Below are 22,883 nucleotides of genomic sequence, written 5' to 3' on the forward strand. Positions count from 1 at the left end.
CCTCTTTTGGCTTCATCTTCTCATAAGTAAGGTGTATCTTTTGACTTTGTAGCTTCCTTGATCTTTAATTGTACCACAACTCAGTGTGTAAGTCAACTGTCCTCATAACTGCCTCTAAGGAAGGATCCTGATGATCATCCCAATCTACTGGATACAACTCTGTTCCCTCTACTGTAACATAATCTTCTCTCAGCACATCTCCATAATCTTCCAGTTGATCGGGAATATCAAGGCCTTTCCATCTGATATCTCTCATTATGTTCACCGACAATGTCGAGAAAGCTAGCTTTCTCACATGAAAGTCATCCTTGGCATTGATCCAAAAGTCTTCTGTAGTAGGAACATGTTTAAATGCATTTCTGTGAGATACCTTGATAAGACCATTAGGATCAAATCCTTGCCTTGCTCTATACCATCCTAGATGATACCATTCCAATTCCTTCTCCGTAGTTGCAAAGGTGACACGATTGGGGCAACAATTATTGCCAATTCTGAATGAGAAGGTAATCCCTGTCTTACCCTTGAGTTTCATTATTCTGTCATAATGCTCAAGTTGCCTAGCGAGTTCCATCGAAACTACCTTGTCGGGTGGGTATCTTGGAAGCCTCTTGGGACAAAATGTGCTTCTTGCTACTTTAATGTATGTGAATTGCGGAAATTGGATGAACCAACTCCCATGTTTCTTGATCTTTGCTTTTGCTTCTGCTTCCGGTGAGAGCCTCCTAGTAGGTGTCCCTTGTAATACCTTTACTGTCTTTATGGTAAAGGTGTCACAAAATTTTTTATAATCTTTGTTGTTGTGCAAATGAAGCTATGGATAGCATTCATGCACCAAATATTGCCCCGACCCATTGCCAATTTCTCCTAAGGCCTTAAGTCCAGGATTTTTATACAATCTAGCAATTGGATAGAACAGATAGGACCCCATGTAGAATTGCTTTTGATTTTGTACGGTTCTAAGTTGCAACTTTGGATTCTCGCTTATGATCCTAGTCCAATCAAATCTTCTTTTTCCTTTTTCAATCTCATCAATAAAGAAGTACATCCATTTTTCGAATCACATACCTTGAGCTAGGCCCATGAGCCGGCTGAGAAGCATAATAAGATCTCCATATTCTGATTTGAAGTCTGCCACAGTGAGCCTTGATGATCTGGTGACTCCCTTCTCGCCTTCGTGTTGCCAATCCTGTTTTAGATGCATGAAATAAGCCTACTGGTTATCTTGAAATGACTTGGTCGCTTGGTCCATCATTACTACTGTCATACTTTTTGTATTGAGGGATGTTAAATGCTTCTTCAATCACCTGTTCGCAGATGTTGGCCAACACTCTCTTCCCATTGTCAAAAATGATGGATTTACTAACCAACTCAAAGCTGGATGCACATTCCATAACCAATCCTGGACAAGGTAAGGTAAGAGAGAAAGCTGCTGCATGTACAATTCCACTTTTGTAAATCTTCTTTGCCATGGGGGATTGTCCTTCTTTTAGTCTGTCCTTTACCTGTATCATGTTCACTGTACCGATATTGGTATCAGTAATTCGCCTCATTTTTGAGAAAGTGGTGGTTTTGGGCATCATATCCTCTTTGTCTTTCTTAGTATTTGTTCCCTTAGGGTTCTTGCTTGCACCGACATCTACCATCCTAAACACTTATTTCTGCCCCTTCGTTCTAAGTGATTTGGACTACCCTTATCAATATCTTACCTTCTTTCTATCGATGGATTCTAACTTATTTCTGCCTCGCCAAGTCCTATTAGTACACTTATCAATCTCCAATCTTCAACCTAGGGGTGAGCATACCACTTATTTCTGCCTCTTCGTTGCCTGATGATAGACTACACTTATATCTTCCAACTTAATTCCTAGGGTGGTCTAGCTTATTTTTGCCTCGCCAAATGTCCTATTATGGATTCTACACTTATCTCACCAATCTTCAACCTATAGATGGGATGATGAAGTGGCAGATGATGAATGCAAGAAGAACCAAGAGAAACAAAACTACAAACGAACAAGGAGTGAAATCTGCTTAAGGACTACCTTTCAACTCTAGAATGAATTGAATTCACCTTTACCAATAGTCGGGGCTTCTTTGAAGTTTGGATCAGACCTAAGAATTTCAAGCCCTTCGTAAATAATAATGCCCTAGCTGAAGAAATCATAATTCTATCCCCTTGAAAATGCCCATGCATGTGCCAAAAATCAGGTCCTTGATCATGTGCTTCTTCACCAACAAAAATCATCCAACTCCTAGAAAAAAAATCACAACTCCTCAAGAAAATCACCAAGAAAAAGTGCAGATCCACCCTCAAAAATCGTCAACATGGAAAATTCTGGCCTAGAAACAATTTGCTAAGGCCTTGAAGTCTGCTCCAAGCACACCAATTTGCTCCTTCAAAAATCACCAAGTCTGATAATGTTCTCCCTTTGCAAAGAAAAATTGTCAAAATGGAAGAAGGTTGCCTCAAAATTGCCAAGGAAATGAAGAGATCTGCTTGTGGAATGAGAAATGGAGGAAGGGGGAAGCCTTCTTATACCCAACTCCACACATTCCTCGTAGCTGGCCGACTAGCCCTAGGAGAGAGAAAATTTAATTAGTGCAAAATTCTGACCCATATTAAATACCAAGCTAAAAATTAATTTTGCCATAGTGAAATTTTGCATTTTTAATTTCCGATTAAGACCGAAATTGCAAAAATAAATTTAATAAAGCCTTGTAGATGCTAAACATTTTCATTTAATGAGGTTTTGGTAATTAAAATATCATTTAAAATCGGATTTGGCAAGCCAAAATCGATTTTTCGATTTTAATTTACCAATTTCTTAAAAGATTTTAAAATCTTCAAGGCAAATTTAACCTATTTAACACCAATTTTTGCAATTTAATCCAAAATCGATTTTGCAATGCAATTTTAATTTTTTAACAAAAATAAATCCTTTCTCTAAAATCCAAAATCGATTTTCCTAATTCAATTTCACCATTACAAAATCAATTTTTTACAAAAAATAAAAAATTTCCGAAACAATTAAATCTAAAAAAATTATTTTGAAAATGCTAAAGATTATATAATTACATCGAATTTTCAAAATAAAACCGTCTAAGTCCAAAACTTTGTAAATTTATCTTGCCAAGTATAGTCCAAATTATCGAGAAGATGTTGTCTTTGAAATTTGTTCGGCCTAAAGATAAAATTACCAGTTTCAGAAAATCAAGTTAAAGTCGGGCGAAAAACAAATCTATCCTCGTCCCTTGGCCTGAAGGTGTCCAAGGCGAATTTTTTTTCTAAAATCAAAAATTTTTGGACAACTTCAAAATTTTTTGCCAAGGTGATCAAGAAAATGGGGGTCCCCAAAATTTGGGGCGATGATGTGAAAACTTCACAACAAATACATGAAGTAACTATATGCTTAGGAAAAGGCCCAAGTTTACAATGCATAACTAACTCATATGACGACATAAAATTACGTGCCCTTATGCATAGGTCCACATGCCATCCAACTATCCAAATCTAAGAGTGCATAAGCCAACTCCCATGAATTGAAGCTTGTGAAAACAATCTCCAAGGTCTGTCTAGGAAACCAGGAACACGTTACTAGTAGCCACCAAAATGGCTCTAACTCCAACATGATTACTCCAAATTTTATGCCCATTTTGGACAAGGTTTTCGAATATGCCTCGAACACATCCCCAAGTGCGCATACCATAACTCTACAAATTCGAGCTCGATGCTTGTGCAAATAGGATTGTTGACTACCCCAAGATGCTCTTGTATTAGACACCCCAAGTGTGAAGAAAAGATGAAACCAGAAACACGTTACCAGTAGCCACCAAAATGGCTCTAACTCCAACATGATTACGCCAAATTTTATGCCCATTTTAAACAAGGTTTACCAATGTGCCCCGAACACATCCCCAAGTGCGCGTACCATAACTCCACAAATTCGAGCTCGATGCTAGTCCAAACAAGATTGTTGACTACCCCAAGATGCTCCTGTATTAGACACCCCAAGTGTGAAGAAAAGATGTTCTTAATAGCTGGAAGAACATCTTTCAGGGTTCAACACATAAACCCCGAATTGGTTCTTCACATGCATGTCCATCAAGTTATCAACTTGTACACTCTTGCCTTTGTTCCTCTTCTGCAAACTTGCAACTGCCATTTGTTTACTGCCTTTTCACACCATTTCTTGATGCATATGTTGATATCTACCCCTTTGAAAATCCATCAAGTCAACTTGGCTACCAAAACTCAGGGTCCTCCTACCAAGTTTTGCATTTTGCAAAGGAATCAGGGAATGCTTCCTATGACCTTTTTCAACAATAAACACATTTTTGACACAATCATGCACTGCCCTACAATCATACTGCCAAGGTCTACCAAGTAATATGCAACAACTACTCATGTCCAGATTATCACAGAACACTTGATCAACATACTGTCCAATTTGAAAATTAACAAGACATTGCTCCCTCACTTCCAAATCATGCTTATCTTGCAACCAACTAATCCCATAAGGACACAGATGTCTCATTCTCTTGAAACCAAGTTTTTGAACCATCTCCTTAGCAACTATGTTATTAGTACTAGCACCATCCATAATCACATTCCAGATTTACCTTGAAATTACAATGTCTCCTAAACAAATTCCTTCTTTGACAAGGTTCCAATAATTTCTAACCAAGCAACACTTGCCGAACCAGCGAGTTCTCCTTCTACTCAGACTCATTCACTGAATCCACATTCTCATAAACTCTTCTACCACGAACCTTTCCATCAGTTTTGGGACATTTAAAAGCTCTGTGTCATTCTTCACTACACTTGAAACAAGTACCCTTAAATGCATCTCTTCCTGTTCTCTTCCTTTGTTCAACAGGTTTTGGTTCATCCACAACAATCTATTTATTCTTCAACAAGTGATCCTGCTTTTCCTTCGTCTGAGAATTACCTTGATGTGTTCTCTTTTGCCCCTAGAGCATTCTGATAAGTGTCCTCAACTGAATCAATCTTCAGCATATGAATCTCATCCTGGATATTGAATTTCAAACCATTGATATATCTAACCACCTTTTCTTTAGAAAGTTCTCTATGATCAGACCTAATAGTCAACTTGTAAAACTACTCACTATAGTACTTCACAGTCATATCCCTTTGCTTCAAAGTAGTAGGAATGAACTTAGCCTTCAATTTTGTAAGGATCAATCTCCACCTAGTGATCTTCACTTCACCTTTCTCTTTGCTATCTCTTTGCAATTCTTTCCACCATAAAGGGGCATGTCCTTTCAACTTAGTTTGTGCCAACCTCACTCTAAGCAGATCTCCAATATCCTCTAACTCAAAGTAGTCTTCTAGCTCACCAATCTAATGAATTAGGTCTTCAGGATTCAAAGTACCTGAGAAATTAGAAATAGCCATCTTATACTTCAACTTCAACTGAGCTCTAGATGTATCCAACCAATCAGGCTATCAACTCTATCTTCCATAGGTCTCTTCATTCAATCAACTTTGTCTTCATCACTAGATCCAACAACTTCAAAGTCTTTAGCAACTTCTTCATAACCATCCTCTGTACCCACATTCCTATGTACACCAACTATAGCTCTCATGATCTTAGTGGCCATATCATTCTTCATGAACTCTATCTCAGATTTCTATTCTCCTTTCTCCTTCTCTGAAATCTTTGTCTCCACAACATCACATAGATCTGCAATCACCCTAGGGTCCAATCTTTTTAGAGGCATCTTTCACAATCTCAAAGCAACAAATCTTCAAGATCAATCGGCTCTGATACCATTTGATGTAGTGTAAGGCATGAGTGTTTGCAAAGGTGATGTCCTAGCCCCCACCCTTATCAATTATCCATAGAGCGGAAGTATAACAATAACACAAAGATTTAGATCCTAAACAGCACCAATTCTCATAATAGAATCATAAGATTTGCATCCAACATTCCCAACTATTAGGCCTTTCGGGTTATGGCCAAATACATCAGCAATTACAATAACAGTTTTGCGAGACCTCGCAAGATCCAAGCTCTAGCTAGCCCATAACCACAATCTGGTAGAAAACCCCATGAAGAATCTAAACTTGTGCTCGCAAGCCACCAAGCAACCTTCTTGTTTCTCAAGCGCACACTTAGCTACTAGCTCTGCTAAACTTCGCTCCTCTTAGCTACTCTACGAATAATGACTCTAGACATCACAAGACCCTCTGCTTATACTAAACCAAGCCACAAGTCAGCCTAGCAAGTTACATTAAATGAACCCTTATATTAAATAAACACTAAAGCCACAAGTTGGCGTGACAACAGACATTAAATTCATGAAATAACTAAATACTTAGGACAACCCCAAGTTTACAACACATAACTAACTCATATGATGACATAAAAGTAACTGCCCTTAGGCATAGGTTCGCGTGCCATCCAACTATCCAAATTCAAGAGCACATGAGCCAACTACGAAGAATCGAAGCTCATGAACAATCTCCAAGTTCTGTCCATGAAACTAGAAACACACTATCAATAGTCACCAAAATGGCTCTAGCTCCACCATGATTACTCCAAACTTTATGTGCACTTAGGCCAATGTGCCTCAAACATATCCCCAACTATGCAAACCATAACTCCATAAATCCGAGCTCGATTGTCCTGCATACATGATTGCTGACTACCCGAGGATGCTCTACATCAGGCTGCTTGGAGACTTGCCTCGGTCAAGTCCTTGTTCCGGTTTTTACACTTCCACAATAGTAAGTTAGATAGATAAATTAAAAAGATGAATAGAAAAAAAATGGTTTGATATATAGGGAATGTGATAAACCCCAATATGCTCAACAATACAGTAGAGAGAGAAATATATTACTAGATAGGCTCTAGGAAACATAGAGAGTTGTGGGTGTTGCTATGTGAGATAGTTATTGCAAATTGTAGCCGTACAAGCAAGAATCAAGAAGAAAGAAGAGAGAGGAGGGAAAAAGAGGCTGACAACCCGTTTTAAAAGATTTCTAGACATTTCCACCAACTTGGGAAGGTCACAATTGTCCAAATGCCCATAATTGACATTTGGACTTTAAGATACTATGGGACGCATGTCACTTAGGCATCTGCATGGTTTTCTGTTGAAGATAAATTGTGCTAGTGATGGAAGTTTAGAGAACCACATGGTTAATGCAGAAGTGACACAAAAAGGTAGTTACTGAAAAAGGATCGTATGGCTTCTGAGAGGGAAAAGGCCAATGCTAGGGCTAAAATTGACCTACACAAATGATATGGGAATGGACACTAAAGTGGCTACAAAATGACTATACACTATTTTTATTTGGAGACTCATTGTCATCTTTGACAAATAACTTTTTGAGTTAAACCCTTGCAGTAATTGAATGATGTTAATCTTTGGTGGAATATATTGACTCATTCTAACCCTAGATTTGATATGGATGATGACCCTCAATTTTGGATCCTCAGCTTCAAGAACTCTAACTGTTCATTAAAAGCCACTAGGAATTTAATTGATGTTTGGGGGGAGTATTTTAAATGTCTTTAGATGCAATATATTTCTTTTATTTTCTGATGCCAAGAAGCAAAAGTTCTTTTTAAAAAAATTTAGTGGCTAAAACATATGAAGTACTAATATTTTTTTAACTTTCTGAAACAGGTAATAAGTTTATTGAACAAGATGCAGTTGCCCGCAGTAAGTGAAAATACTAACATCTTGGTTTCGATACCACCAACCAGAAGTGACGTTCTCCATAAGTGCGATATAATGGAGGTAGTTCTCTGAGCACTTTATTTCTGTATTTTATGTATTTTTTAAGTTCTACTTCACAATCGAAGATAAATGGAATGTTAAAACTCGTACCATATTTGAGGAAATTTGAAGAATTTTTCTATAATTTAATTATAATTGATTAATTATGGTTGTGTTTGTCAATAGTAAAGTAGTTCAATGTCCTTTATGAACAGGATGTGGCTATTGCTTATGGGTTTAATAATATCCCCAAGACCAAGCCGAAGTCCTTAACTCAAGGGAAGCAACAGCCCTTGAATCATGTCAGTGACTTGATAAGGTTAGAGGTATGGTAAAAAGTTAAGCTAATATTCCGATTGATTTTTTTATTTGGAAGTTATTCAATGATGATTTTATTACCTATGGCTTGTTTACAGGAAAAATAGTATCCAAATTATAATATACTTAGCTAATTGATTAGCTAATTGTATGAAAGTTTAAGTTAGGCTCTTAAAGCTTGGATAATATGTTTCAAAACTAGACATCTATAGAAGCAATATTCTGAAAAAACAAAGTTCAAGAGTTCGACAGCTAAAGTTGGCCTAGAAGGCATTAAGGTTTCTCTCGTCTCACTTCTCTTATTTTTTTGAAAATTAAAAGGTACTTGAGAGGTATTAGTTCAAGACAGTAGTCATCACTCTATGAGATGAGAGCAGCATTGACACATGGAAGAAGACCGGTATATTATCACTTTGACTTGTCCTTGGGAACAAGAGTCTAATCATCTTGGTTGTGGCAATTTGGCAAATAGCTGTATGCAATGGTACAAGCTATGAAAATTGAAAACAGTATTTGTTGTTAAAGGAAGAAATATTTCTCTTTGGTAACCACAATTGCAATATTTGCAAACTCAGATAAGTTGCAGCATGCTTCACTTCAAGTGGAGGGTTAATCTGCTCAGTTACCAGATTTGTGCCTGGGAGGCCGGTTTCGCATTTGGATCCGATCTGGATCGGGATTCGTGCTAGGATTTGTCCAGATTTGGGCATGATCCTTGTTTTGGACTGTGGATCCATCTGGATCTGTGGACTGCAAATCCGGAAAAATCCACCATCCAAAACAAGAATCCGTTAGGAATTGACATGGATCCTCACGAATCCATCACCAATGGACAAGAATCTGTCATGAATCCCCAAGGACCCAGAGGCCATACCTGGAATAAGTATATATATATATATATATATATATATATATATATATATATATATATATATATATATATATCTATATTTACAAAATATATATATACACATGTACTCACAAATCCTAATGGAAAAAAAATATCACGAATCCGTTAATCCGATTCACGTGCCCGAATTGGATTTGTATTTCGAATCGGTAATAAGGTATTCTGCCACAATTCAGTTTGCTGGTTACATACAAGGAAGGGACAACAAATAATATTTCTCATAACTGCTGTAGACTATGGTAGCTGTTACAAGTAGCATCATGTCATGTCCCCATTTTGGAGGCAATTTGATTTAATTAATTTAATTAATTAGGTTGTCCAAAATGATGAATATTTTATGAGGATGACTAATTAATTATTTTAATTAAATAAATAAGTGGTATTAAGTTAATTATTTATAAAGTTATCAAATAAATAAATATTAAAAGGTAACTTTATATTTAATTAATTTAATAAAGTGACTTGAATTATAAAATATTTTATAAAGTCACTTTATAAAAAATAAATCAAGAGTTCCCCTTTTGAGTACATACATGGACTTTGTAAAAGGAAAAAAAGAAGTAATATTAAAACTCATGTATTATCCCACATTGGCAAGACGGAAACGTGGAGCAAGTGAGGAAGGGATTAAAAGAATTAGGATAGCTCTCATTTAAGCATGCTTGGGAAAATCAAAGAAATTGGAAAATTTTCTGGAGATCATGTCTCAATAGTTTGAAGGACGAAATCCCTTCAAGCTAAAAATCTTGACGCCATTGAAAGATATGGTCTTGAGATTCAACAGGGTAGCAGTCTGAAAAAAGCTGATACGAAAAAGAAGCCCGAAAAAGCGGAACTGAAAAAGCAGGCCGAAAAAGTAGTCCGAAAAAGCGGAACCGAAAAAGCAGGGCGAAAAAGCAGTTCGAAAAAGCAAATCGGAAAGGCAAAACAGAAGGGGCAGCATTGAAGAAAATTATTACAGCCATCTACAACCAGGTTCCTTTATTAGTATTGTTTTTTTTAGGGTGTTATAAGTTTCAGCTGTAAGTGTGCATTATACCAGCATTATCATTTTGTAATCCATGTAAATGCCAAAAGTCTTGGCCATATTTCATGAGCATTGTATTAGAAATTTCATTGCAAATTAAGAAGATAATAGTTGCTGGTGTCATTTAAGCAATTCAATATCATTATTTATCCGCTAGTTAGTTTGCACACCAATTGTTTGTTAAAATGCCAGTTGGCTGTAGGTGTTCATTTCTCATGCTTAGATCATATATATGCACTGAATATTGTCAAAAATTAGTAGCACACTCATGTTAGGCCATTGTGTAGTCCATTTGGAGTCTTCTAGCACACGATTCTCATTGATGCAAATTGAAAAAGAGTCATTTAAAGCCAGCTGAAAAACTATATTAGTCATACGTCCCTTGCATGTGAATTGTTTGATGAAATTCCTTGAGCTTTCATCAACATTTTTTGAGGGTAGATTTGAGGAGGGTTATTACAGTGGTATTAGAGCTATTAGTCCTGCCATCCTGTGGAGTTCTTATAGGGAATTTGGAACAGCGAGATAAAGGGAAAGAGTTTGAAAAAATGTATACCAGTCCAGATCAGGGAGAGGAAAGATTCTTACAGTTATTAGACACCTTAGCATAGGAACAACGATTAGCAGAGCAAAGAGCACAGGAATAGAGTCAGAGATTGGAGCTTATGATGCAGATGATGGCTCGTCAAATGGGGTTGAATGCTAATATGGGTGGAGGAAATAATTAGAATGGTAATAATCAAGATGGGACACATAATGGAGGTGAACAAGTTGGGAACAATTTCGGTCATGCACCTCAGCAAACTAGGATAGTGAGTTCGAGGCCCATTATTCCCACATTTCCTCTTAGAGCTCCAGAGCAGCCCGTACCAGAGCCCCAAATCACTGATATACAGGACCAGCTAAGGAGATTGGGAAGTCGGAGGTCCAGATTTTATTGCTGCAATTACCTTTAGGGAGTATATAGATGTGCGGATGAAGCATATGCCATGTGGACATGACAGGAACCAGAGCTATGAGCTACGGAAGAAAGCTTGGAAACTTCAGTTACCATATTATGATGGCTCGGGGAAGTCTACAGCAAGAGCTTGGGTTCAAAGGCTTGACACATACTTTCAAATGAACCCTATGCCTGAGGAAGAAGCTATTAAGTATGCAGCAATTCACCTAGATGGGTTAGCACACGAGTGGTGGCATCATGGTATGGTCACTATGGGTCATGCACACATTACCTCATATGTGGAGTTTAAGGAGAGACTGATTGAACGTTTTGATAGGCCTAAGGATCGTAACTTCCCTATGACAGGCAGAAACTTGTATGAGGAGTTTAACAGACATGCTGATTCGATACAGGGAGACATTAGCACATCTTCAAGTAATGGTTTATCTGCATCATCTTCACAGGCAGAAGGGGTTACAGATGTTGTGCAGGTTGAGCTAGTTGCATCAGAAGGTGATATCACAAGCACACCAGATTGTGTGATTGACACAGATAGTGATTCCAGTACAGTTGGGCTAGATGAAGTTATAGCAGTTGAGGATACTGTCATGTTTGAGGATAGTACAGTTGATCAGAAAGTGAGTATTCAGGACTTTGCAGAAAGTGAGTATCAGGCACAGTTGGATGCTTCTTCACATGAGATAGAGGCTAGTAGCTCTTTACTTGGTTTGGCAAGCCAGCCGAAGACAAGGGACAATAATATTGTCACGGGTTTATCCCATCATGATAGGATACATGGATTGATTGAGAATCACATTTGGATGATTCAACTGCAAGAGAGACAGAAAGGAGTTACAATAGGTTCTTGTGACGACTTACAACAGATCAAGGAAGGCATGGAGGCAATGAAGTTGGCTTTCCAGGATTCTGAGAGACATTGGACAAGCGTTGTCTTGAGGTGAGTTCAGTTCGGGAGTTAGCACATATAGCAGGGGCTTAGTTTCCTTTTACAGTCGGGTCACATGTTGATGATGATATGAGTACGTCTAGCATTCACACTCCGGATTTAGAGACTGTAGACAGGTTCGTGAAGTCGGTATTGTTCACATTACTCAGGTGAGAAGTTTACTTGAATTGCCAGTTGGTTTCCGTTCATGGATTAGATGTTGGGATCCTTATCTTAGTACTTGGGATCGTTTTAATCGGACATATTTATCATTCTTTGGCAGTAGTATCTGTTGCACCATCATGGACTTGATTAGTAGTTTGCCAGGTGTAGTTCTCATCCATGCCAGCAACTTGTTTGATGCTGGAATTAGTTTTTACACACCTTTGTTGGGCATTGTTCATGTATCCAGTCGACCATTCTTGTTGGAATGGGTTGATGATCTCTTAGATATGACAAAGTTTACAGAAGAGTCCCAGGATCAGATTATTACAGATGACACCTAGGGGGATGTTGTGGACAGTTTTGAGGACTTAGTCTCCTCAACAGTTTCCTTTGATATGGAGGTTTATGTTGATGCTTCAGTCACTCTGTTTGATGATACAAGTTCAGCAGTTGGATTGCAGAATTTGGATGGCAGTATTACAGACGATAGCTATTATGAGGTTACTCCTTTGGACAGTGTACCAGGGGTAGAGTATAGGAGTTTGACCAGCCAACAAAATCATGTGTCTAGTTAGCTAAGAGTTAGTGAGCGAGACATTGCTATCGTTTGCGAGCATTTCGATGCTACTCGTCAGTTGTTATCAGTTTATGGATGGGGTTCTCCTACTAGTAATGAGCAAGGAGGCAGTTATCTTTCCTTGACGGAGATCCACTCTTTATGGGAGGCTATTCGGATTTTGAGACAGAATTATATGCAGTTGGTAGCCGACAGAGATTATCTTATGGAGTGGGGGAGTACAACATACGAAGCATTATTGGCCAAGGAAGATGAGGTGAGTGAGCTTAATCAGCAGCTCGAGGTGACTTCTGAGATTCTTGAGAGTACACAGTTGGCTTTCGAGGAGTCATAGTTTCATTTGGCTAAGGCGACCATGGAGTTAGAGCGACTGCAGTCTTTACCAGATTCTGTACAGTCACTCGAGATTGTTAGAGACAGTGGAGATGGGGACGCATCCATCCTTGATACTAACATTGGCATATCGGGTTCGTTCTCACTAGAGTCAGGTTCAGTTGAGTTGGGTGTTGCAACAGATTGTTGTGGTATGCCTGACATGGTGGTGGCCTCTAGTACTGATGGCACAGAGACTAGAGATGTTGTATCAAAGATTATGTGTGATGTTGGTGAGCCGTCAGTTGGCATGGTTCCTGCTAGTGATACTACTCCCTTGGCGATGTCTTCGGAGGTAGTAGTCAGTTTCAGCTTGGTTAGTGATCGATTGCAGTTAGTTTCATCTGGGTTGCAGTTTGAGCCACTGACTAAGATTGGCGCATTCTATCGGCATTACATTGTGAGGTATGCTCATCAATTTATCTTTGATGACCATGTTGATGAGATGATGATACAGAGATATACTTTGATTCTTAGTGCTTCTCATCAGTTATTGGATGGTTTGACCCCATAGGATGAGAGTTGTGATGGGCATGACATGGCAATAGGTTCTGCGGTTGACAGCTTGATAATGCATGACTTAGAGCAGGAGTTTGGGAGTGATGCTTCAGCGGTTGTTGTTATTGATTCTACTCCTTTGGCTATGACATCTCCTGACTTAGCTGGTGATCAGTCACAGTGGGTTGTATCACTTGTTCATGGTGAGCTGTTGACTGAGGTTGGTTCTTTTTATCAGCATTATACTGCAGGGTATGTACATCAGTTAGCATTTGATCCTTGTGTTGAGGAGTTGATGGCAGGCAAATTTGGTTTGGGTTCCATTTCTTGCTGTTTATCTTGTGATGTCTTTTCACCATCAGCGGTGCATGGGAGTTATGGTTATAAGATAGTGGTCGGTGATCTGTAGAGTTGTGTTGACTGCAGGAGTTGTACAGTGTGTGGATTCTCCATACTTGGTACAGTTTCATTCGGGAGCGTTCACCATTGTTGCAGCGTTGGATTATACATTCCGTATATGCCAGTAGGATGCGTTGTTGGTATTTATTGTGTTGGCAGCTTGATTTACCTATTTTACTTGGGTTCTGATGTTCTAAGAGTTTGTGTCTCGTGGGTTTCTGACTGTGGTAGTTGTGATTTTGGAGTTTGGTTGAGTTGTAATTGTTAGTTTGATTATGGATTCCTCTTGGTTATATTGCAGAGGATATTGCAGGAGCCTATGTTAATTAACAGTGGTATAGTTCATGACTACATTTGGGATCCAAGCGGATTGATTGGTTTATTGTTCAACCATTGCTTGGGGACAAGCAATTTCAGGAAGGGTGGACTGTCATGTCCCCATTTTGGAGGCAATTTGATATTAATTTAATTAATTAGGTTGTCCAAAATGATGAATATTTTATGTGGATGACTAATTAATTATTTTAATTAAATAAATAAGTGGTATTAAGTTAATTATTTATAAAGTTATCAAATAAATAAATATTAAAAGGTAACTTTATATTTAATTAATTTAATAAAGTGACTTGAATTATAAAATATTTTATAAAGTCACTTTATAAAAAATAAATCAAGAGTTCCCCTTTTGAGTACATACATGGACTTTGTAAAAGGAAAAAAAGAAGTAATATTAAAACTCATGTATTATCCCACATTGGCAAGACGGAAACGTGGAGCAAGTGAGGAAGAGATTAAAAGAAAGAGGATAGCTCTCACTTAAACATGCTTGGGAAAATCAAAGAAATTGGAAAATTTTCTGGAGATCATGTCTCAATAGTTTGAAGGACGAAATCCCTTCAAGCTGAAAATCTTGATGCCATTGAAAGATATGGTCTTGAGATTCAACAGGGTAGCAGTCTGAAAAAAGCTGATACGAAAAAGAAGCCCGAAAAAGCGGAACTGAAAAAGCAGGCCGAAAAAGTAGTCCGAAAAAGCGGAACCGAAAAAGCAGGGCGAAAAAGCAGTTCGAAAAAGCAAATCGGAAAGGCAAAACAGAAGGGGCAGCATTGAAGAAAATTATTACAGCCATCTACAACCAGGTTCCTTTATTAGTATTGTTTTTTTGAGGGTGTTATAAGTTTCAGCTGTAAGTGTGCATTATACCAGCATTATCATTTTGTAATCCATGTAAATGCCAAAAGTCTTGGCCATATTTCATGAGCATTGTATTAGAAATTTCATTGCAAATTAAGAAGATAATAGTTGCTGGTGTCATTTAAGCAATTCAATATCATTATTTATCCGCTAGTTAGTTTGCACACCAATTGTTTGTTAAAATGCCAGTTGGCTGTAGGTGTTCATTTCTCATGCTTAGATCATATATATGCACTGAATATTGTCAAAAATTAGTAGCACACTCATGTTAGGCCATTGTGTAGTCCATTTGGAGTCTTCTAGCACAAGATTCTCATTGATGCAAATTGAAAAAGAGTCATTTAAAGCCAGCTGAAAAACTATATCAGTCATACGTCCCTTGCATGTGAATTGTTTGATGAAATTCCTTGAGCTTTCATCAGCATTTTTTGAGGGCAGATTTGAGGAGGGTTATTACACATCATGCAATTGGAGCGTTTTAGTCACATGGAACACTTGTAACAACATGTATTATGTTTGAAACTTCTTTATTTGTATTTTGCATCTCAGAAAGGAGGTCTGCCAAATTCTGAACAGAAAGCAAATTATTTTATAAAGTGGGATTGTTGTATAATTTGAAGAAATTGTGCTTAGAAGTAGACATTTAGATTTAACAGTATAGATTGAACAAAATTGTCTGTAACTTACAGAAATACTTGGAGAAGGTACAGGTAGATGCAGCGAGGTTCATTTGTAGATGTACATTGTACATTATCGATAAACTAATATATCAGAAGTTTGTATTGTAGATGCCTTTCGAAGTACTTAACTGGGCGTGGGAGAGCATAGGTATGAATATCCAGGAGGCATTACCTGAGACCATTTATCCAAGTAGTTGAACAAGGACAAAGAATTTTTCAATGACTGTAGGGCATGGTTGAATTCAATTTGATTTGCCAAAACCATCAGTGTTGGATCAGTTTTTTGATAATTGTTGAATTCTGTGACCATTGCAAAGATAAGCAAATTTCATCCATAGGTTAACTTGTCTTCATTTGAGACTTTTCCAAAAAATTTGCCGTATTCTTATTTGGACCATGGATTCCATTTGAGGGCATGTAGAGTGCACATTATAAGGCTGCAATGGTCACAAATGAGATAACATATATGCACCAAAAGTGCACAGACAGCTTAAACATTCCCTCAAGGGAAGTACAAAGCCGAGCATGAGTGATATGAGGCGACTTATAATTTACAAGTTGGGGAGTGATGGCATTGTATCATATTGAATGCAATTTTAAGGGTAAAGGATAAAAGAATCAAGTATAAGCCTTTTCCCCATATTATAACAATTTTGGACTATTGGTTTTAGCCTTGGTTTGCTTTAAAAGATATGCACATTCATACAGTTATCCTGGTAGGAAATATGTTATTTGGTTGAAACATCCATGTGGGTTGAAGAGGATGTCATAGAAAAAATAGTAATCGTGGGGAGCAATTCTAAATAGATTAAAAATTGGATTTAGCTAAAGCAAATTGCAGTACATTAGGATTTGTAATAGTTTACTACTGTTCAGCAAAATAATTTGACAATCCCTAAAATACTTCAAATGAAAGAGTTTTATCTAATTATTAGTTAGGGCACTAGGGAAATTGATAAAATATTTTGTTATTGAAGATTGAATAAAGCTAAATTCATATGATTGCCTGCAGGGAAGGGAATAGATAAATTTGTTAATTATGGAACTATAAATAAATTAGCAAGCTCAGTAGCATCTTGTTCAACAACATATTTGTGTGTGCAGAGAGAGAGAGAGAGAGAGAGAGAGAGAGAGAGAGAGAGAGAGAGAGAGAGAGAGAGAGAGATGCAAATAATAATGCATGTACCCTTTCTTATAAAGACAAGGAGGGAGAGAGCTAGTGAAAAATCCACTATCAACTAACTAAGAACAAAATGCATAATAATGGTAAAAACACATTTACTCCAACACATATAAGTTCATTCATCCATATGGCATACCAATAACTTGCTGGATTGCCAGTCTGCTGAAGACCCTACTACAAATGATTTTTAAAATTTTCTTTCTTTTATACCCTCCAATGTTAGGGAGAAGACATGCTTCTTCAATATTTCTACCTTAGTGAGAGTCATTCTTCCTCTTAGTTGCTAGTTTAAAACTCAATTCTATTTTGATTATCTCTTATTCTTAGGAAATCACTGCTTTATAATTTATTTATTAAGTTAGATCTTATTTGCCTTAGTTTTATCAATAATGAACACGAGCACAGACAATCCTAGTCGGTTTTTACAATCCACTAGGGACACACCCTTCTTCTTCTTAGTCTTGTTTTTGATGTACTTAGTTGTCTCTATTTTGTCGTCCGAAGACAACTTTTCTTTTGAGGGGGATGATGTTATCGACAAAGTCTAAACACAAGCCGACAAGATTAGTTAGTATTCGAAAGGCTACATGACAGTTGACTCACCCTTTCGGGATATATATGAATATCATCGGATGGAACTATGGATTGTCATTATTGTACTCGTGATTGTGTACTTTGCTTATATGAATAAAGTACTATCTTGTTGTTTGTCATATTCTAGTCTCTTAATGCAATAACTGTCTGTTTACCCTGTACGGTAAGTTTACCCTGTACGGTAAACAATGCCTGGTTTGGTATTACTGAGTATTGGGATTTGACTAATAAGGCTTTGTTTTTCTCCTAACATGGTGGGAAATCTGAAATTTTTCCATTGAAGATTTGTAAGTTTCTAAGATTATTAGTGTTACAATTAATAAAACACCAATTATGGAGACCTTAAACTTCTTCACTGAAGAGCTCTAATTAGAAATGGTTATTAACTTGTTAGAAATTTGTTTTTTCAATGTATAGGTAAACATTTTTTCTTGTTTCTAAGGAACGTGGGAGTGAGCTTCATAGCTTGTGACAAAATTAGTTTGCTTTGACAACACCTTTGGATGGAAAATGCTTTGAGTCATTTTGATATATTATATCATAAGGTTTTGATAATTAGTCTTCTGTATGTAACTCTTTCCTCCAGATGTTACAAATTTGTGTGCTGTGGGAGGAGGAGCATATGGTCAATACTCAAGTAGACATTTTCCATGGGGAATTTGAGTGAAAGTGAGGGAAATCACAATGAGAACATCTTGGTTCATCATCAAGTTGAAAGTAACTTATGCCCCAATTTGTACATTGCTTTTTTCCACTGCAATAGAGGGAAGATAAGAAGCCACTATCTCCTGTGAAAGAATTTTTGGAGGCTTGATCATAAAAGATCCTTTATAGTATTTATGTTGATGTTGGGAATGTATGTATAATTAGAGGTCATTATGTTAAGTAATGCCGCTTTTCTAGAATAGATATAATAAGAAATAATAAAAGTAAATAAATTATATATAATAATGAAAAAGTATAATCAATATAATATAATAATACAATATGTAATGTTCTATTAAATATAATATTTTTTTGATTGGTAAATGCGTTTGACTGGAGCTATGACCAAAATCCTCAGTCCACTTGTTTTGCCCGATGTGTCTCCTTATGTCTCCTAGTCCCTTATCACTCCAATATCCTCACATCTTCATCTTATCCCTCCATTGCGTTACCCCCTCTCCCCTTCAGGAATCTAGGAAGGTACTCAAATAAGGAATGCGCAGCAGCAGAAGAGATTAGAATATGTTTAGCAAAATCATTGATTAAGAGGAGATAGAAAAGGATAGTAAGATACGAGAGTAGAAAGACAGCCATTAGGCAATAAAATATTCAGTAGCCTGATACACCCAGCCTTCCCAGTTTAGTAGTTAAATAGTCAGAAATCCTGCAGAAATACAAGGATCGAATCTGCAGAATATGCATTCACTGACAGCATGATCAAACCTGTGAGTCCAAAAGACATACCCATACAGTATAAAGATATAAATATATGGTATGAAGGAATCATCAAATCTAGCATCACATAAGAACATTCATGGATCAAGCAATTCAGTCAAAAAAACAACTAATTCATCAATCATTATAATACAAGATAGCGCCCAGGGGAACATAGGAAAAACATTGAAAGAAAGGAAAAAAATCTTCGAGTGCCAATACCGAGCATTTAAGTCAGTACTACTGCAACCTTTTGGAAATGCTACTACCATATGTGAATGATTGATTCTTGAAGGCCTGGAGATATCAATTCCAGCATATTCATCAGCAATAAATCATTACCATCAAAAGGATTAAAAACAGAGAGACTCCAGAGTTCTTCATTGAAGTCACTTATGGTGTCTTGAGTTATTAAGGAAACTTATTCAGTATAGAATGTCAGAATTTTTTACATCAACGTAATTTCCCCTAACCTGCAAGAACTTAAAATTAATCTGGTTTGTAGCATTTTAATCTGTTATATCAGTGACTTCATCAATTTATAAATGCTTTATGTCATGTCCCTTTCTCACACGTAATCCTCGTGGACGTGTGATTAGCCTAGTCCCTATTTCCATCCCTGTAGGCTAATATTTGCTTTATGAGGGATGCCATGTAGTCAATGTTTGTCCTAAGGTCATGCAAATGTTTACTTTATTAATAGTGTTCTTACTTGGCAAGTCTGCCAAATATAATGCTATTTCATTGATGATAAGATTTCATTTAAATATTATAGAACCATAACATACAACATTTGAATGCCATTTAGGAAATAATAACCGATTTGGTACTCAATTGTCAAAATGCATATCAATATGTGAACAAAAATATTTAAATATAAGTTTAGCAGTGAACAATATCATAATAAAAATAATGATAAATCTGAAAATCAAAATCTAAATATGCCCAAAGCTATAGGCCCAAAGGCTAGAGGGCTGCCATAAAGTAATAAGTATCAATTTATCATAATCATGTTCAAGTTCAACATAAAGAACAAAACATAGAAAAATGAAACAAACTATTACTCCTATTCTACCTCTACCACCATGGCATCAAAATCAGAGTCCTCCTCACTATCATCCTCCACAGGAAGCGTAGTCTCATCTAATGGAACCTCAACCAATCCTGATGCTATGGCATCCTCATTTATTTGGGCCACATCCTCAAGCTCAACATCCCACCAAAAAGTTGGTGTTTGCCTATACTTTGGAGTCTGATGATCCACAAGTCGAAGAGCATGATGCACTGTCACTAGCTTCTCTGCTCTTTTAGAGGTAAGTCTATTCCTCTTGATAGAGTGGATAAATGCATATGTGGACCAATTCCTCTCTGCAGTTGAGGAACTAGCAACTTGTGCAAGGAGGGGAGTGACAATTATTTAACTTAGGTGTATCTCTCCCATGCCAAGTCCACCATCGAATAGGATCTCTCTGTGCCAAAACAACTCTATCCAACCTTGCTTGTGGCTTACCCAAGTTTGGGCCACGAAGGTTGGTGAAGTCAAGGAACTGTGCATGAAGAGTAGAGGCATCTTGAACTCAATGCATTTTATCAATTGCTCTTGTAAAGCCATCCAATACCTTGGGATCATCACATGGGAGGCTCCTTCCACCCAAGTGTGCATACTTGGTGCACAAAATGGAAGCTCAAACCCTTAGTCAAGCTCTTGGAAGCAAAAATATCAACTCCTCTTCTTGCAAAATGAAAACTCCAGCTAGCTGCAACACAAAATGAAAACCAGACAAATGACAAAACAACCAAAATGTGGTCTCTTAAAACCTTTTAGGGAGCTTGGAGGGGTGGGGCCCAGCTGGGCAACCAAGTTGGGAGCCTTAAAAGTCTATTTTAATGTTCACTTTTTTATTTTATTGCATGCAAACAATTGGGGACAGCCGGTCGTCCCTTGTACGGTCGAGGGATGTCTAGGCGTCCTCTTTCCATATCAAGGTTGTCAATCCGTCGCCCTTTTCTTTCCTAGGCGTCCTCGAGTTTTGGAGACGTCCCCTGGGGACTTGCAAATTTTGGAGGCGGTTGGGGGACGTCCCCTACCTGTCCCCGTCTTCAAAACATGGTTTTTTTAGCCGGGGACACGTCCTCGGGGTACATGGGTTGCTTGTGATAAGGATGGTAGCACCCACACAAGTATAGGGAAGACATCTTGCTTGGAGGTGGGAATTCGAATGTGATTTGGAAAATTGAAACCATTTTTGTGTTGCTCAGAGTTGCAACAATTGTAGGGATGACAATGCATAGAACTCAGATTGGACAAAATCCCAATCTTTGAGAGGTGGGTGTGCTTTTGGATTTACCAGTGATGATATCAGCTAGTGTTGGATGTCTGCAATGGAAGTACTGGGATGTTTTCAAGTGTTTTAGATCGAGTGATAAGGCTGTGTGCTAGAGAGAGGAGGAAGTGTTGCATAATAAGACTCAAGATTTATGAAGTTTGTTACTGAGCTGTTTGTATTCAGTCACAATTGAAGAATGAATGGACATCTTTCTGTCATTGAAAAGTCAGTATTGGCGAATACGAAATAAGTACTGGGCAGGAGTTGGAACTACAATATCGACAACATTGGCACCTGCCGCAAAACTGGTTCTATAGTAAATCTCAGCATATGTTGTCCTCTGTGTAAGGAAGACGAGCCACGTAGTTCACACACTGTTCTTCATGAGCTAAGAATAGAATATTGCCTGAAGCTTAAGGTTAGTCCTTCAAGGAAGTTGCGGTGGGAGTCTGTTCATCTTTCCAGCTCCAATCAGGACCATTGCTACAGTGCCATAGCAGTTAAAGGTGCAGTTAACTCTGGTCTGTAATTTCCTGTTTATCTGTTATGTACCTTCGCATCTTTGTTAATGTAGTGTGACATTTTATCGTGAGCCTTTTTAAGATTCAATTTTTATGTTATGTGTCTTTGATTAATGAGTTTCTTGGTGAAGATAGTGGAATGGATTTTCTTTGGCCAGCAAACAGTTTATCCGGGCCTTATGAAATACTTAGTTTTGCCATTTGATTTGATTTGAATGCAATGACTTCTATGAGATCACGGACTACATATTGCTTCAAAACAAATAGTATTGCAATACCATTCCAGTTGTTTGGAAAAATATATAGTAACAGGACAAGAAGGGATATTACACTTAATAGAACAAGTGTAAAGAGCCCAACTGGCTCGACTACTGAATATATCAATTCTTCAAAAAGTTAAGCACAATACTGAAATGTACAAATGGCTGCTTCTACTAATTATGCCAATTATCAGATTTTAAATAATTCTAGCAATTGAGATCTTACAAATTTATTTCCACTGTTTATTTCAACTCCTAATTTATATTTGCAAATGAGCTGAATGCAACTCCAAAATAGGGATGGAGCGAATGAAATAACCACAGCTAAATGCTAAACTGAATTTAGTTTGGAATTTGGAATTTTCACAAACTATTACAGATAAGAGTTGCAACGAATGTATAAGAACCTGTTAACCCCAAACTCGTCTGGGAGCAATAAGAATTTGTTAGTGTCACCCCAGTGTGCACTAAAATCCCAGGCAGCTGTTCGAAAACCCCACATACAATGCACATTGGTGGCTGTAGTTGGAACCCAGCAGTAGTATTGATCTTTAATGGTAAAACCAGACTTCCATGTCCCAACAATTAATGTGAATGCGCGCCAATTTTGGTACAAACACCTCAGAGAATATTGACACCAGCAATGATGTTACAGCAGAAGATCACTTAGGGCCATAAATACCTGTGTGTTGGTGTGGGAAATTGCAGCTACAGGCCTTAAGGAAAAACACCCAGATAGTAATGCTAAACCAGAATTGGGCGGGGTTACTAATATCAAATGCCAAGATGAATAAATTGATTCAATTC

At 37.5% G+C, this 22,883-nt stretch overlaps 1 protein-coding gene across 2 annotated transcripts in view; it reads left to right on the top strand.

Annotated features, from left to right (window-relative positions):
- Positions 1–22,883, top strand: part of LOC149575702 (tRNA synthetase beta subunit family protein) — a 194,442-nt gene that overhangs the window by 118,928 nt on the left and 52,631 nt on the right. For both annotated transcript variants that reach the window (XM_089815469.1, XM_089815470.1), the window contains exons 12-13: positions 7,654–7,767; positions 7,962–8,072. In XM_089815469.1, coding sequence (XP_089671595.1) covers positions 7,654–7,767; positions 7,962–8,072 — 225 coding nt within the window. The remainder of the gene's footprint in view (positions 1–7,653; positions 7,768–7,961; positions 8,073–22,883) is intronic.

Source organism: Cupressus sempervirens, chromosome 2 (assembly GCF_028749045.1).
Source record: "Cupressus sempervirens isolate cs-2001-9-10 chromosome 2, ASM2874904v1, whole genome shotgun sequence".
Taxonomy (NCBI): Eukaryota; Viridiplantae; Streptophyta; class Pinopsida; order Cupressales; family Cupressaceae; genus Cupressus; species Cupressus sempervirens.